Genomic DNA, 18,267 nt, shown 5'->3' on the forward strand with positions numbered 1-18,267 from the left:
TCCCCACCCCTCCTCCAGACCCCCACCTCTCCGTGCCTTCCGGGTCCTCAACCTTGCAAAATTTGGAATCCCGTTCTCGTGGGAAGTTGCTCCCTTTGGGTTTGGCTGTAGGGCAAGGAAGTTTCGTTCTTTTTGGTCTGGGAATTGAATGCAAGGGCGTTCTACCACTAAGCTACATGCCCAGCCCTTTTTATTTTTTATTTTGAGACAAGGTGCCGCTAAATTGCTGAGGATGTTATTGAACTGGCGATCCTCCTGTCTCTGCCTCTAGAATCCCTGGGATTACAGGCGTGCGCCGTCGGGTCCGGCTATCTGGCCGTGAACAAGAAACTGAGGAGATAACAAGTTGTTGTTTGTCTAGATTGTTGAACACGCAGAAGAATTAGTTTAATCCGTCCATTGGATGGGGATTCTGGAAACTGCGTATTAAAATCCATTCTTGGCTGGAAATTGCATTTAATTTCCAAAGTAATTAAGTGCTTATTTTAACTGTGTTTAGGCTCTGAAAAGAGTATGGACTATTGTTAAAGTCCAAGAAAACTGAGTTTTATTTAGGAAGTCTTAAAGAACTTTTAGAATAATAACAAGCAATTCCAATTTACAGCTGAGCTGTGTAAAACAAATTGACTTATTGGAAGTCATAACACGCTTCACCTTAGGAAGGGCTTTATAATTACCATGTTTGGGGAGAGAAGGGTTAGTACGGTATATATGGGTCACTGAAAAGTTTGGTTTATCAGTTTATTTGGTTTATTTTTTGAGTCAAGAGAAAATTCCATGCATACGAGGTCATGGAAGATCTTGAAGATGCAACAAATATGATTAACTTTCAAATTATTTTAAAGCTTACATTTTAAAGCTGGGCCCTGACTGGGAAAAGAAATTAAGTCGGCACCGAGCATGGTGTGCCCTGCCTGTAATCCCAGTGATTGGAGAGAATGAAGCTGGAGGATTGCAAGTCAGCCTCAGAAATTTAGTGAGACCCTTTCTCAAAAAATAAAAAGGGCTGGGGATGTAACTCAGTGGTGCCCCTCAGGTCAGTCTCAGTACCTCTGTCACCAAATTGGCAAGTGTCAAGCAAAGAACAGTGGTGATTCAATTAGTGAACCAAGGAAGCAGTTTGGAGAGAGAGAGAGACATAAAGAGTAGACATAATTTTTAAAAGATTTATTTTGGGGACGGTGGAGCACTCTATAATCCCAACTATGTGGGAGGCTGAAGTAAGAGGTTTAAATTTTGTGGCCAGGGATGCTTCCTTTCCTAGGAAGAAGATATAATAAAGGGGCATCATTTTTGGTAGTGGAGTTACAAGGAAGTAATGGCCTAGGTAAAGCCTGCATTGCGTATTAATTTTTATTTCCTTTGCCCTCCGTTCCTTATGGCACCTACGTGCGTCTTAACTTTTTCCAGACTCACGTCGCAGGGCAGTAGTTTTTCCCTTAGGAGAAGCGCCAGTGTTTTTCTTTCTTTCCTTTTCTTTTTTTTTTTTTTTTAGTTGTAGATGGACACAATACCTTTATTTTATTTATTTATTTTTACGTGGTGCTGAGGATAGAACCCAGGGCCTCACACGTGCAAGGCAAATGCTCCACGGCCGAGCCCCAGCCCCGCGCCAGTGTTTTTCAGAGCGAAACCCCAGTACCACAGACACCTGAATCACAGGGTCCAGGGTAAAAACGTGGATTGGGGCGGTTCTCCCGCTGCTGCCAGGTCAGCTGAGCGGGGCTCCGCTTCCCGGGACTCAAATCCAGGCTGGGCTGCCCCTCCCTCTAGAACTCCCCCAAGGCCCGCCCACCCCGGGCTCCCGAGCGGTCTTGGCGGGAAGGCGTCAGCTGCTAAGCGGTAGAAAGATGTCGTGGTTAAGCGCGGAGGCGGAGGAGAAGGCTTGCTCCAGACAGCGTAACCAGGTGAAGGTGAGAGGCGGTCTGACGGTTTTCTGTTTCTCCTGTCTCAGTCTTTGGGATTTGCTGGGCACCGTTGCCTGGCACCCGGGATAAGCGAGGATCTCTGTCCTGGTTTTCTGTGGAAAACTAGGCCTTCAGTGCCAGAACAACAGGAAGGCTGTTGTCAACAATCCTAGAAATAATGACAGGATGGGACCTGGGATCTCCTTTTCTCATGCCCCCAGCATTTGCTTTAGCAACTTTATTAAGTTACTGTGAAGCTGACAGTTGGAGTAGTCCCTTAAGTTACAAACGCTAGTCATTATTTATTGCTTTGATAAGCTCCTATGGAAAAGAAATTTGCTCAATAAAACTCAGTAATTTCATTCAAGCTAATGAATTATGAATAGAGATTTTGGAGGCGGGGAAGAAGTTTCCTTATAGGCTATCAGTTTGAATTATGTTGTCATGAAATGGAGATTAGATTTGTTAACGGAGATTAGTTGTGATCTTGTAAGAAAAGGCAGAGGACTTGGGTTTCTAATACTGTTTTCCTTTATTGACTTGAATAGGTGAATGAATATAAAGAAAATCAAAACGTCGTTTTCGTATCTCTGAGACCAGAACAGACTACAGTTCTAGGAAAAACAGCTAAGGTTTATCTTGCTCCCTTTTCACTCACTAATTACAAGTTAGGTCAATTTAAGTGCCCCAAATCCCTATTAGAAAAGAATTCTAATGATGCAGTGATGTGTAAGAAGTTTAAAAAGACTCAATTAAAGAAAACTTGCAAAAAAAAATTAATTCCAAAAATGAAAGCCATATCTTCCAAGGCAGAATCTACTCTGCAAAAATCATCCTTAGATGTTCATGCTGAAAGTAACAAACTAGAACACAAGAACAGTTCAGATGCCGTGATTTGCAACGTTGATATGGAAAGCAGTGATGAAGATACCACACCTGGCCTGGTAAGATTTAATTAGTAGTTCTAATTTTTCTTGGCTGTTTTGAAATTTGAAGTTCTATAAGGTCATCAAAGGTCTTAAGTGCAATAAAATTATTTTATAATTTAATGTGTTTAGTGGAAATTTTGTGTTTTAAATATTTATCAGATAACCTCCTTGGATTAATTTTAGTTCCTTTTTTTCCTCTCAGTTTATTGCATATATTTTTGAGCTTACTCATACTTGATTGTGCCTTGTTAACCTTTACTTTTTTTAAATTTTATTTTTTAGTTGTAGTTGGACACAATACCTTTATTTTATTATTTATATTTATGTGGTGCTGAGGATCAAACCCAGGTCCTTGCAAGTGCTAAGTGAGTGCTCTACTGCTGAACCATATCCCCAGCCCTTAACCTTTACATATTTGCATGGTTTACCAGAAGTTTTCAGCCTGTGGGACATACGCAATTGACCTTTGATGTCAGGGTAGGAACACAATCATTAATTGATTGCATTACTTTTAAAAACAAAAGGAGACAAATGAAGTAGAGTTAACACAAAAGAGAAATACTCATTAGTTCTGTGGAATGGTTGGAGTCAGTTTAAGGAATCTAATTCTTTTGTCTTCTGCCTAGGCAGTAGTTTTTTTTTTTTTTTTTTTTAATTTTTAAGTAGTTTTTCCCTTAGGAGAAGTGACAGTGTTTTTCAAAGCGAAACCCCAGTACTACAGACATCTGAATCACGGGGTCCAGGGTAAAAACATGGATTGGGTGGTTCTCCTGGCTTTCTGAGTGGCAACTTCAGGCAGGACAAGATAAACCATGTCACATGACAAAAAGTTGATGGAACTAGAGCAACAGAAAATGAAGCTAGGGAAAGAGAGACATGATAATTGAAAAGTTTTTGTTATGAAATAGGCATTTGTTTTATGCATTATTGTCCCATAGGTAAGAATCCAGACCCATGCGGGACAGTAAAAGGGTAAATCATAAGTGCATGGAAATAAGGGTTGGGAGCCTAGTTTCTAGGCGAGTCAACTTCTAAGAAATCTTGTTCCTTTAAGCCAATAACCTCCCTAATGAGAAGATTGGATAAATCAGTGGTTCTCAGAATTTAGCCAGTATGAGAATTACCTGGAGAGGGTCGGCATGGTGGCTCACTCCTGTACTCCCAGTTACTTTAATCCCAGTGACTCTAGAGGTTGAAGCTAGGAGGAAAGGAGGATCTCAAATTCAAGGCCAGCCTTGGCAATTTAGTAACACTCTGTCTCAAAAAAGAAAGAAAAAGGCCGAGAATATAGTGCAGTTGTAGAGCACTGGATTTAGGTGGAGCATAGAATTTGCATTTTTAATGTGGTTTCCTGGAGACTTTGGTGCTGTTGGTCCATGCTGTTGGTCTGGAATGGAGCTTTGAGAACCACTGGTCAGAATCTTTTTGGCCTTTTAGAGTGTAAGATTACATGTGTAAGAAGTTAATATAAAATGGATTTAATTTGATGTGAGAAAATATGATCAGCAGGAGGGAGATAGTCAAGCAGAACCATAAATGCATAGAATACATTTTTCCTAGGACAAACTAAATTATAACATTTTAAATAGAACATTTTATTATTTTCTCTTCCTTTTTTTTTTTTTTTTGGTAACCTGGGATTGAACTTGGGGGCATTTGATCCCAGAGCCACATCCCCAGCTTTATTTTGTGTTTTATTTAGAGACAGGGTCTCACTGAGTTGCTTAGCACCTTGTTTTTTGTTGAGGCTGGCTTTGAACTCATGACTCAGCCTCCCCAGTGGCTAGGATTACAGGAGTGTGGGTGCGCCACTGGGCCTGGCGTATTCTCTTCCTTTTTTAAAAATGTACTTGGAAAAAAAATTTTGTTTTTTAATATGTGGATGGACCTTAATTTTATTCATTTATTATACATGGTGCTCAGAATTGAATCCAGTGCCTCACACATGCTAGGCAAGCGCTCTACCACTGAGCCACAACCCCAGCTCCTTAAATTTTTGTTTTAGTTGTTGGTGGGTTGTGTGTGTGAGTTGTGTTGTTTTGTGGTCATGAGGATCGAACCCAGGGCCTTGTGCATACCGGACAAGCACTTTACCATCGAGCTGCATCCCCTGGCCTTCTGTTTCATTATCTTTTCTCTTTTGCAGGGATGGGATTGAACCTAGGTTCTTGTGCCTGCTAGACCAGCATTCTATCATTGAGTTATAATCCCCCACACTTATTAACTTTTTAGAGTAATATGACTAAGAGTTTGTGGTTCTATGCTTTAGGAACAGTATTTAGTTTATAAGCTTATTTTTTTCCCCAAATGAAGGAAGACTTTGCTGCATTACAGATAAGAGCCTTGCCTTGCAAGTATAAGATTTTATTCTATTTTTTGGGAAATTTTCTAAATTTTATTTCCCAACTCTTCTGTTAAATATTTTATAAATTATTTCTTAGCAGTTGATTTTTTTTTTTTAAATTTTGAGGCAACAAAAAGAAAATAAAATTTTTGAGATAATTTTTGGCTTATAGAAGACTTGCAAAGATAGTTTTGGGGAGATCCTGAATATTTTTCATCCAGCTTACAAACATCTTACATAACCTTGATACAATATTGTTAAATAGAGTTTGGATTTCACCAGTTTTTCCAGTCATATATTTTTTCCTGTTTACCACCCAGGCCAGGAACACACAGGATTTAGATAGTGTGTCTCTGTAGTCTCCTCCACTATGTAACACTTTCTCAATCTTTCATGACTTTAATACTCAAAGAGTACTGGACAGTTATTTTAAATATTTTTCCTTCAATTTTGGTTTGTTTGACATTTTCTCATGATTAAAGGTTTTGTGTTACTGGGAATGGTCTCAGAAGCAAATATGTTCTCAGTGCATCACATCTGGGTTTACAATAGTCCCTTCTTTTCTGGGGAAGATATATATTCCAAGACCCCAGTGGATGCCTGAAATAATGGATGTTGCCAAACCTTGTGTATACTATAGTAGGGCCCCAGTTTTACTTTCTGAGGTTTCACTTATTTATGGTAAACAAGAAGGGTGAGTATAATAAAATATTTGTAGAGAGACTGAGAGAGACAGGCTACATTCACATAGTTTATCATACGATATCATTTATAATTCTGTTTCATTAAAATAATTTCTTATTAGCTTCTTATTGTGCCTAATTTATTCATCATCATAACTGGGGATTGAACCTAAGGCCTTGATTATGCTAAACAAATACTCTTCCACTTAGTCACATTTCCATCCCTTTTTAAGTTTTATTTTTGAGATGGGGTCTTGCTAGATTACCCAGGTTGGTCTTGAACTGGTAATCCTCCTGCTTCAGCCTCTGGAGTAGCTAGGATTACAGGTATGTGTCACCATACTCGGCCTCAGAAAGTATTATTGTACTGTTCTTACCCATGATGTATTTTTTTCTTTTTGTACTGAGAACTTTAAACTTTTCACAGAAAAGAAGCACCATACGGCTTCTCTGTCATATCCAAATTGCCAGCATCACTGCTCTTGTGTCTTGGGGCCATTAAGTAAAATAAGGATTGCTTGAACACAAGCACTATAATATTGCTGCAGTTGATCTCATAACCCAGATAGCTACTAACAGGTGGGTAGCATATACAGTTTGAATATGCTAGACAGAGGGACACTGGGCAGAATGGAACAGAACTAAGGTTTCATTATGCTACTCAGACATACAACTTAAAACTTAAAAATTGTTTATTTCTGGGTAGGTTTGGTGGCTTAAGCCTATAATCTCAGTGACTCAGATGTCTTAGGCAGGAGAAATGTAAGTTCAAGGTCAGCAGGGACTGGGGATGTAGCTCAGTGGTAGAGCATCCCTGGGTTCAATTCCCAATACTGCAAAGAAAAATAAATAAAAAAGTTTGCTTTCTGGAATGTCCATTTGCTACTTTTGAACCATGGTTGACTTCAAGTAACAAACTGTGGGAAGTAAAATTTTGGGTAGGAGGGTACAACTGTATTTGATGGTGGTGTTTTTCTTTAAGATGGCAGTTTTAAAGGCAGTGGTAAATGGAACCTTTCCAATTTCATCTTTGCTGTCAATGTTATTTTGCATGCATATATATATATATATATATATATATATATATATTTTTTTTTTTTTTTTTTTTTTTTGGTACCAGGGATTGAACCCAGGTGTGCTTAACCACAAGCCACATCCCCAACCCTCTTTTATATTTTATTAGAAACAGGCTTTTACTGAGTTGCTTAGGGCCTTGCTGAGTTGCTGAGGCTGGCTTTGAACTCATGATCCTCCTGCCTCGACCTCCCAAGTCACTAGGATTACAGGCATGTGCCACCACGCCTGGCTATTTTGCATGTATGTGAGAAGAATATTTTGGTCAGTAGTACATGCACATATTGATATAAGAAAAATTCACATGTACACACAACAAAAATCAAATAGCTGGCAATTTCCTGACACACACCTTTCTGTTGCTGTTCAACAACAAATGGCACTTTCAACCTTTTTAGCTTTTTTCTCTCCCAATGTAGCTGTTAACTTATATGGAAAATTAAGCTTTGCTTAAAAATAAAGAAAGGATTTGTTTCACTTATACCACATATTACACACACACACTTTTCCTTTCTATACTTTTATTAGCTTTAATCCAGTATTATCTGTGTTGTAAGACTTCTCAATATAAATCAAAGATCTTCTCCACTTCTGGTACTGGAGATTAAACCTAGGGGTGCTTTACCACTAAATTACATTCCCAGCCCCCTCCTCCTTTTTTTAAGATGGGGTCCCATTTTAAAAACAGGCTGGTCTCAAACCTGACATCCTTCTGATTCAGCCTCCAAAATTGCTGGGATTACAGATGTGCACCACCATTCCTGCTTGAAGAAGATTCTTTTTCTTTTTTTGTGACAGGATTTTACTATGTTGTCCAGTCTGGTCTTGAACTCCTGGGCTCAAATGTTCCTCCTGCCACAACCTCCTAAGGAAGTGGGTTAATATGTCTAAGCCACTGTGCTGGGCTCAAAATCAAAGATTTCTGAAGTTTTTTTAAAAATATGTTTTTTAGATGTTGATGGACCTTTATTTTATTCATTTATTTATATGTGGTGCTCAGAATCTAACCTAGTGCCTCATACATGCTAGGCAAATGCCCTACTACTAAGCCACAACCCAGGTCCCTGAAGTCTTGATTTTATTTTTTTTCTTCACAAAATACGCTCATTCTCTCTCTTTTTTGGTGGCACTAAAAAAGGCTCGCTCTACCACTGAGCTAGATCCCTAACCCTTTTATTTATTTTTGAGACAGGATCTTGCTTAATTGACTAGTCTGGCCTCGAACTTGTTATCCTCCTGCCTCGAATAGCTGGAATTATATGTGTGTGACACTGCTTCTGGCCTGCACAAAATTCTCTTAGTGCTCTCCATCATCTTATTCCATTCAGAACCATTTTATTCAATGGTAAAGGCCTACCCTTTACCATTTTCTTTTGAATTTTTATCTTTTATTGCATCTGTGCTGGAACTTATGTCCCTGCGATCCATGTTTCTCTCTTTCTTGGCTTATTCTTTCATTTTGGTAAAGTGCAACTTATAGTAGCTTCCTGAAAAAAGGGATATGAAAAATCGTTAGCTCTATTCAAATGATGACTTAATTGGAGTTATGATTATAAGTTGAAAATAATTTAATCTTTCCAGTAGAACTTTTTTTTTTTTTTAACCTGGTGCTGCAGATCAAACTCAGGGCCTCATACGTGCTAAGTGTTCATTCTTTCACTGAGTTACATCCCCAGGCCCTAGTTTTTCATTAGCTTTTCTTTTTTGGGAGGGGTACTGGGGATTGAACCCAAGGGCACTTAACCACTGAGCCATATCCCCAGCCCTTTTTAATATTTTATTTAGAGACAGGGTATCCCTGAGTTGCTTAGGGCCTTGCTAAGTTACTGAGGCTGGCTTTGAACTTGAAATCCTCCTGCCTCAGCTTCCTGAGCCTCTGGGATTACGAGCATGCACCACCATGCCTGGCCATCCTTAGCTTTTTTTTTTTTTTTTTAATTTATTTTTTAGTTGTAGATGGACGCAGTATCTTTATTTTTATGTGGTGCTGAGGATTGAACCCAGTGCCTCGCATGTGTGAGGCAAGTGCTCTACCACTGAGCTATAGTCCCAGCCCCCATTCTTAGCATTTTTAATGTATTATTATCTTATAGCTTTTTCTTTTGTTTATTTTTATATGCTGCGTAGATCGAACCCAGTGCCTCACATATGCAAGGCAAGCACTCTGCCACTGAGCTACAGCCCCAGCCCCTATGGCTTTTTCTTAATCTTGAGAAGTTAGTGCCTCTCTGAGTCTTGATTGTTATTTTTTCCTCTAAAAGCTTTTAGGATCTTATCTCACTTTCATATTTATTTCAGTGTTGTATTTGTGGGTTTTTAGGAGGAGATGGCAACAAATGCATTTGTTCATTCTGTGTTTAACAGGAATCATTTGTTTAATAAACATAACTTTTAGTTGGGCATGGTGGTGCACACCTGTAATTCCAGTGGCTTAGGAGGCTGGGGGAGGAGGATCACAAGTTCAGATCTAGCTTTTGAACTTGACTTCTTATATCAGATCACTTCGTATTCAGTTGGGAATACATACAAATACTTTGTGATTATCCCAAATTTAGACTCAGTATCCAGTGCAGCACAGGTTATGTGCTATTTGGTAAGACATTATCAAATGAATAGAGGGGGTACAATTTGAAAGAAGGTACACATGCAGACAATGAAAGATCTGGTTTCATGAGGTATTTTTGCTTTAAATGATTATGTAAAATAACATTATTTTTGGTGTAATTTTATAGGATGATTTTTCAGGATTGTCACCATATGAAAGGAAGAGACTCAAGAACATATCAGAAAATGCAAACTTTTTTGCTTCTCTTCAGTTGTCTGAGGTTTGTGAGAAGTTTCTAATTAAAACTAAAATGCCATTCTTCTTGCCAGCAGGTCAATGAAATACTTGTAGTATCAGTTTTCATAGTGTCAAATGAAGGAAGACACAATTCAGTAGGTTTTATATAAGGACTGTTGTTTAAAATTTTTTATTTTTGTAGTAATTTTTTGTTGTAGATGGACATGATACCTTTATTTTTGTCCTTCCTTCCTTCCTTTTTTGTGCTGGGGATTGAACCCAGGGCTTTGTGCATGCGAGGCAAGCACTCTACCAACTGAGCTATATCCCCAGTCCCCTATTTTACTTATTTATTTATTTAAAATATTTTTTTAGATGTTGATGGACCTTTATTTTATTAATTTATTTATATGTGGTGCTAAGAATTGAACCCAGTGCTAAGCAATTGATCCCACACATGCTAAGCAAGCGCTTTACCACTGAGCCACAACCCCAGTCCCAATATGTGCCTGTTAAGAAACCTTTGCAAAGCACTTTGGAAAATACACTAACCCAAAGGTTCCCAGTTGAGTATAGCGTTCGGTTCATGTAAAGAAAATAGATATTGGGCTGGTTGTGGCTCAGCGGTAGAGCGCTCGCCTAGCATGCTCGAGGCCCTGGGTTCGATCCTCAACACCACGTAAAAATAAAATAAACAAAATAAAGGTATTATGTCTAACCAAAAATAAATAAATATATATATACACACACACACACACACATATATATAAAAGAACATAGATAATGAATCTTTTATACATCATGTTCTAGTTCATGTTAATAGAATGAGATTACCATATTTCATTGATTTTAAGTATATCTTTTCACATTTTAGTATTTTTTAAATTGGTATCTTAAAACTATAATTGGCAGTCCCCCCTCAGTTTTGGTGATACATAAAATAATGATATCATTATTGGTTGTCTTACATTCAAAGAAACAGTAAGTTATAAATGGTTATTTTAACCAAAGATAAAGAAGAAGTAGGAGTGGTGGGTTGAAGGATGTGTGATGTAGGAGTGAGAGGACAATTTTTTTTTTTTTTTAAATTTTTTTTTTAGTTGTTAATAGACCTTTATTTATTATTTTATGTGGTGCTGAGAATTGAACCCAGTGCCTCACACATGCCAGGCAAGTGCGATACCGCTGAGCCACAGCCCCAGCCCCACAAGTTTTGTTTTTATCTTTTATTTATTTTAAAAATATTTTGGGCTGGGGTTGTGGCTCAGCGGTAGAGTGCTCGCCTAGCATGTGGGAGGGTCTTGGGTTCAATCCTCAGCACCACATAAAAATAACTAAGTAAAGATATTGTGTCCATCTACAACTAAAATATATTTAAAAATATTTTTAGTTGTGGATGGACACAATCACTTTATTTTATTTGTTTATATTCTTTTTTAAAAAATATTTATTTTTCAGTTTTAGATGGACACAGTATCTTTATTTATTTTTATGTGGTGCCGAGAATCAAACCCAGTGCCTCACACACGCTAGGCGAGCGCGTTACCACTTGAGCAACATCCCCAGCCCCTTGTTTATATTCTTAATATGGTGCTGAGGATCAAACCCAGTGCCTCACGCGGCTAGGCAAGTGCTCTGTCACTGAGCCAAAACTCCAGCCCTATTTTTTTTTTTTTTAAAGTGGTAACATTGAACCCAGGGACTCTTGCATAATAGGCAAATGCTTTACCAATTAAGCTACAACCTAGGACTGTTTGTTTTTAAATCTTAAACTTTAAGAATAGATGGGAGTATACTTTTTATAGGGAGCTTTAAGGATAAAAGATGTCTTTGCTAGTGTTTATGATCATAGGTAAAGGTATAATTTACATTGGTGTTTTCACAATGGGGGTAAAATTTCTTTGTGTGAAAGAATAGCTGTTTAGGAGGGTATAATTGCCCCCACCAAAGATATCAAACCCTTAACTTTACAAAATAAGTAATTGATTTCTCTGAATAACAGATTCCCAGATATTCTGTGTTGTTTGCACCAGGTAGGTGAGGGGATTAATTGAAGGATTAAATTGTTAAATCATCAGCAATTGAAAATTTATCAGAAATACATAATCTATGGGGCTGGAGATGTGGCTCAAGCGGTAGCGCGCTCGCCTGGCATGCGTGCGGCCCGGGTTCTATCCTCAGCACCACATACAAACAAAGATGTTGTGTCCGCCGAGAACTAAACAATAAATATTAAAAATTCTCTCTCTCTCTCTCTCTCTCTTTAAAAAAAAAAAAAAAATTTCTTATAAAAAGAAATACATAATCTATGATTTTAGTTAACAAAATAGGATTTGATTTAGAAAAATATCACAATTTTTTCTGGGAAAAAAAATATAAAGTAATTTTCCAGTAGTAGAGGTTGAAACTTGTTATTTGTAATAGTATGTTTGAGTTAATTTTGCATTTCATCATGTAAACTCATTAGCAACTTTGTCTGAAGTATCAGAATATCAGTGTATTGGGCAGCATTATTTACTTGCCTTTATTATGGATAATATATTTATCTCATGTCTACCATGGAAAACAGGTATTCTGTCTTAAGGATCTTTATTTGCTGAATAGACTTTAATATTTTAAAAGTTAAGCTATGTGGTTGTAAGATAGCATTTTTACATGCGTATGTATTTTGTGTACTTTCAGTCAGCTGCAAGGCTCCGTGAAATGATAGAGAAGAGACAACCTCCTAAGTCCAAGAGGTAAAAGATGTGGTTACAGTGGCTGGACCATGATATTTTGTTGTGGTTTTATAATCTGAAAAAGTGGTATAGTAATCTTAGTAACAGATCAGAGACTCTATAATTTAATATTAATCCCTGTGGGAATCTCTGAGGGAATACTACCTTTTAATAACTTTACAGTTCTCATTTTCATCAAGAGAATATAGAGCAAATAGAATCTCCAGAGCTGAATTTGTTTATATTTACTGTTGCTCTGAATGGAGGAATATTTTTATTTCCACAAAATAAAGATTTCTACTTTTTCCCTAGAAAATCATTTTCTTTTTTGGTACTTGGGATTGAACTCAGGGACAGTCAACCACTGAGCCCTTTTTTGTGTTTTATTTAGAGACAGGGTCTCACTGAGTTACTTAGGGCCTTGCTAAGTTGCTCAGGCTGGCTTTGAACTCGTGATCCTTATGCCTCAGCCTCCTGAGCCACCAGGATTATAGGCATGTACCACCATATCTAGCCAGAAAATTATTCTTCTTTTTTTGATGCTGGGTATCAAACCCAGGGCCTGTGCATGCAAAGCAAGCACTCTACCAACTGAGCTATATCCCCAGCCCCAGAAAAATCATTCTTGAAGATTCTTCTCAGGGCCAGCGGGTATAGTTCAATGGTAGGGTGCTGGCTCTTGCCTTGATTGTGTTCCCAGTACCACAGAAAACAACTACCAAACCAAAAAACTCAAAAACAACAACAACAAAAAACCCACTGGGGTTGAACCCCTAGGGCATTCTACCACTGTGCTACATTCTCAACCCTTTTTATTTTGAGCAGAGTCCTGCTAAATTGCTAAGGCTGGCTTTGAACTTTTTTTTTCCAAATTTTTTTTTTTTTAGTTGGACACAATACTTCAATTTTATTTATTTATTTTTAATTTTTATTTTTTTAACATTTTCATTTTTTTAAAGAGAATGAGAGAGAGGGAAAGAGAGAGAATTTTTTTTAATATTTATTTTTAGTTTTCGGCGGACACAACATCTTTGTTTGTATGTGGTGCTGAGGATCGATCCCGGGCCGCACGCATGCCAGGTGAGCGTGCTACCGCTTGAGCCACATCCCCAGCCCCTATTTTATTTATTTTTATGTAGTACTGAGGATCGATGGAACACAGTGCCTCGCTCAGGAGCACTCTACCGCTGAGCCACAACCCCCAGCCCTGGCCTTGAATTTTTGATCCTCTTTCCTCAGCCTCTGAGTAGCTGTGCCACTCACTGTGCCTACCTCATTCTTTCTTTTTATTTTTCTGACTATCCTTTTGCTTTTCAGACCTAGAATAAGGGAAGGGAATTAACATTTATTGAATGTCTATGAAGCATAGTACAGTGACCTTAAAAGTTTGTCCTGTATTATCTCATTTAATTCTAAATGTGGTAGGTAATATATCTATTTTATGAGTTAGAAAAAGGCTCAGAGATATATTTGCCCAAGTTCAAAACAGCTTATAAATGGTAGCTTTAGGATTTGAACTCTGGGATTATTTTAGCTTGAATTGTCTCTTGCATTTTAGCAGCACCTACATATAAATGAGGAAACTAAAATTTTTGGTATCATTAGCTCATTTATTTTGTGCTAGATGCTAATGAACTGTGGCTTCAAGTGTGAAGAGTTGTCATAGGAGTTAATACTGAAAAAACAATATCACTGGTCTTGTAACTATACATTTGTGCTTTTATTTTATTTTTTTTTCCTCTACTGGGGATGAACCCAGCTTTATTGCTGAGAGAGGGTGTCACTGAATTGTCCTAGTTGGCCTCAAATTTGTAATCCTCTTGACTCAGCTTCCCAAGTAGCTATGATTATAGGCATGTGCCACAGTATCCTGTTTACATTTATTTTTTTTTATAAGGAAAGATTGGTGATTTATTATTAAATTACCTAACCCAAATTTCTAGCACTTAGTAATTGCAAGATAACAGTATCAAGTTACCAAGTTGGTAGTGTTGAAGTTATATAATAAGGGAAAGAGCATAGCCTTTGAAATTTAACAAGTTTGGGTTCAATTTTTTTTTCTTCTTTTTTTCCGTGCTCTAGATTGAACCAGGACTTCATGCATGCTAGGCTGGGTACACCCCAGCCCCTGGGTTCTAGTTTTGATTAAGCCATGTAGAGTTGTAGTATCAACCATGGGTAATTTACATATTTTTTCCTGATCTGTAAAGTTAACATTATATGAATCCAGGGAGATTTAAATAAAAAAAATAAATATGTATTTATAAGAGATACAAAAGAAGTACATATAACATATATGTATAGTTGAAAACTTTCTAGTAATATAAACCCCTCAACCACATACCTGGCATCTAAGTTAATAGAAATTATAATATATATATTTTTTCCCCAGTACTGGGGATAGAATCCAGGGGGGCTTTATTATTGAACCCCCTTTTTTAAATTTTGAGACTGGGTCTCAGTAAATTGCTTAGGACCTCACTAAGTTGTTGAGGCTGGCTTCGAACTTCTGATCCTCCTGATACAACTAATATGCTGAATAATTTTGTTTTGCTTTCAGTACTATAATCCTAGCCCCAAATATGCTGGTAATTATTCTTTCATTTATGATTTTGCTATCTCTGAATGTATCCTTAAATAATATATTGTTTTGTCTTTTTTTTTTCTTTTTCTTTTTGGTACTGGTGATTTAACTCAGTGCTTAACCACTGGAACACATCCCTAGTCCTTTTTATTTTTTTGAGATAGGGTCTCATTGAGTTGCTTAGGGCTTCGATAGTTTTGCCTATTTTCCCACCCTTGGTATGAGGGATTGAACCCAGGGGCATTTAACCACTGAGCCACATCCTTAGTCCTTTTTATTTTTTCTTTTGAGACTTGCTAAATTGCTAAGGGCCTTGCTGAGTGGCTGAGGCTGGCTTTGAACTCAGGATCTTCCTGCCTTAGCCTCCTGAGCCACTGGGATTACAGGCATGTGCCACCATGGGCAGCTTGTTTTGCTTACCTTTGCATGTTAGTTTTAAAACATTCATGTTGGTGTATACAGTTTTATTTCATGCATATTTTTCTGTTTTAGAATATTCCATTGTATGAATGTGCTATAGTTTATTTTACTGTTAATGGACAGCAGTTGAGTCATTTCCAGATTTTCATTATTATGAAGAGTGGTGCTCTGAATATTTGTTTTTGTTTTTTTTTTTTGCTGTGCTACGGACTGAACTAGGGGCCTACATGTGCTAGGCAAGCACTTTACCACTGAGCTATATACCTCTAGACCCGACTCCAGATGTTCTAAACTTTGGTGCTATGTGTGAGTTTTTTTCAAAGAGTGGAGTTTTCTGGGAGTATATTTCTAGGGGGCTGGCTATTTGAAAGCCTAAAATATTCCATATATTCATCCTTTTTTCAAAAATTAAATGAGGAAGTGAATGCTGAATGCTTGGTTTAGCTTTTTCTTTTTTCTTTCCCTTTTGGGGATTGCACCCAGTGGTGCTTTACCACTGAATTATATTCCCAGCCATTTTTTTTTAGAGAGAGAGAGAGAGAGAGAGAGAGAGAGAGAGAATTTTTTAGTATTTAGTTTTTGGTGGACACAACATCTTTGTTTGTATGTGGTGCTGAGGATCGAACCCTGGCCGCACGCATGCCAGGCGAGTGTGCTACCGCTTGAGCCACATCCCCAGCCCCAATTTTTTTTTTTCTTTTTTGGTTCCGGGGATTGAAACCAGGGACATTTAACCACTGAGTCACACCCCCAGCCCTTTTTTGTATTTTATTTAGAGATAGGGTCTCACTGAGTTGCTAAGTGCATTGTTAAGTTGCTGAGGCTGGCTTTGAACTCTTGAGCCACCTGCCTCAGCCTCCTGAGTCACTGGGATTATAGCTGTGCGCCACCACGCCCGGCTTCCCAGCCATTTAGAAAATTTTTTTTTTAGTTGTAGATGGACACAATGCCTTTATTTTATTTATTTATTTTTATATGGTGCTGAGAATCAAACCCAGTGCCTCACATGTGCTAGGCAAGTGCTCTACCATTGAGCCACAACCCTAGTCCCCTAGACATTTTTATTTTTTTTTAATTTTGAGACTAGGTCTCACTAAATTGTCCAAACTGGACTAGAACTTACTATCTTCATGTTTCTCTGTTTCTGGGTAGCTAGGATTACAGGCATGTGTCATCACACCTGGCTTAGTATTTTTCAGTAAATAGTGATTATTACTAATTCCTCTGAATTAATGTGAACTGTAACTGAGAATTTTTTCTTTTTCTTTTTTTGGTTCGGGGTTAGAACACCCAGGGGCATTTTACCACCATGCTACAGCTCTAGTTCTTTTTATTTATTTATTTGGAGACAGGGTCTTGCTTAATTGCTTAGGGTGTCACTAATTTTGCTGAGACCGGCTTCAAACTTGTGATGCTCCTCTCTTAGCCTCACAAGTTGCTAGAATTGCAGGTGCCACTGTGCCAGACTATAGCTAATGATTTTGCATGTGAATTTTTTTTTCTTTTTGCAGTGGTTGGGTCAAATCTTATAGACTTGAGTATGCTAGACAAGTGTTCTGCCATTGTGCTATGCCCCTAACCTTGTATAGCTGGCATTAGTAGAGATGAAATATGAATTATTGGAAACGGGAAATCTTCTCTTTCCCAAATATATTTTTAATGTATTATCTCTCTTTTTAAAAATACCCTTATTTGTTTATTTATTTTTATGTGGTGCTGAGGATTAAACCCAGTGCCTCAAATGTGCGAGTAAGTGCTCTACCGCTGAGCCATAATCCCAGCCCCACAAATATTTTTTAATGAATTGCTTTAAAAAAAAAAAAAAAAAGGAGTCCCCAGAATATAGTTCAGTGGGTAGAGTGCATGTGTGAAACTCTAAAGTTAATCCCCAGCACTGGAAAAAGAAAAAAAAAATTTAAATGAAAAATTGATACATAAAAAAGTAGGGGAAAAGTGGGCTTGGTCACTCATATCTGTAATCCTAGTGATGCAGGAGGCTGAGGCAGGAGGCTTGCAAGTTCAAGGCCAGTCTGGGCAATTTAAATCTAGTCTCAAAATAAAAAAGTAAAAAAGGGGGCTGGGGATATGGCTCAAGCGGTAGAGCGCTCGCCTGGCATGTGTGCGGCCCGGGTTCGATCCTCAGCACCACATACAAACAAAGATGTTGTGTCCGCTGAAAACTAAAAAATAAATATTAAAAAAAAAAAGAAAGTAAAAAAGACTGGGCAGTAGTTTAGTATTAACAGTGTCCCTTGGGACAAGAACACACAAACAGTTACCAAAAACACTATCTTCAGACCTTACACAGACTTAATTTCCCAATATTTGATATCTTCCTAGATGTCCCATTGATAGTTCAGCCCTTTCAAACATAATTTTGCTATGTTCATATATGAATACATCACAGTGAATCTCCACATTATATACAACAAGAAGAATGGAATCCTAATTATAGTAAGATGTATTCTATGTATATATTATATGTTAAAATATACCCTACTGTCATGTATATCTAAAGAGAACAAATAAACACTTTTGTGACCTAGTTAAAAATGAATAAATAGGGGCTGGGGATGTGGCTCAAGTGGTAGCGTGCTCGCCTGGCATGCGTGCGGCCCGGGTTCGATTCTCAGCACCACATAAAAATAAAATAAAGATGTTGTGTCCACCTAAAACTAAAAAATAAAAAAAAAAAATGAATAAATAAATAAAAGAGCCGGAGTTGTGGCTCAGTGGTAGAGTGCTTGCCTAGCATGCGTGAAGCACTGGGTTTGATCCCTGGCACCACATAAAAATAAACAAATAAAATAGAAGTATTGTGTCCATC

General features: G+C 37.8%; 1 protein-coding gene across 3 annotated transcripts in view; it reads left to right on the top strand.

Moving 5' to 3' along the window:
• The first annotated feature begins 30 nt into the window (after nucleotides 1–30).
• The window catches only part of Wdr76 (WD repeat domain 76), a 47,821-nt gene continuing 29,584 nt past the window's right edge, over nucleotides 31–18,267 (top strand). Inside the window, exons 1-4 of one of the 3 annotated variants that reach the window (XM_046461204.2) lie at nucleotides 33–1,913; nucleotides 2,456–2,851; nucleotides 9,670–9,762; nucleotides 12,402–12,457. In XM_046461204.2, coding sequence (XP_046317160.1) covers nucleotides 1,851–1,913; nucleotides 2,456–2,851; nucleotides 9,670–9,762; nucleotides 12,402–12,457 — 608 coding nt within the window. In that variant the 5' untranslated portion in view covers nucleotides 33–1,850. Of the gene's footprint in view, nucleotides 1,914–2,455; nucleotides 2,852–9,669; nucleotides 9,763–12,401; nucleotides 12,458–18,267 lie in introns of all 3 variants that reach the window. The other 2 variants (XM_046461205.2, XM_046461206.2) reach the window with 2 other exon arrangements.

This window comes from Marmota monax, unplaced genomic scaffold (genome assembly GCF_021218885.2).
Source record: "Marmota monax isolate L192 unplaced genomic scaffold, Marmota_monax_Labrador192_F-V1.1 WCK01_AAM20220418_F8-fsc00001, whole genome shotgun sequence".
Taxonomy (NCBI): Eukaryota; Metazoa; Chordata; class Mammalia; order Rodentia; family Sciuridae; genus Marmota; species Marmota monax.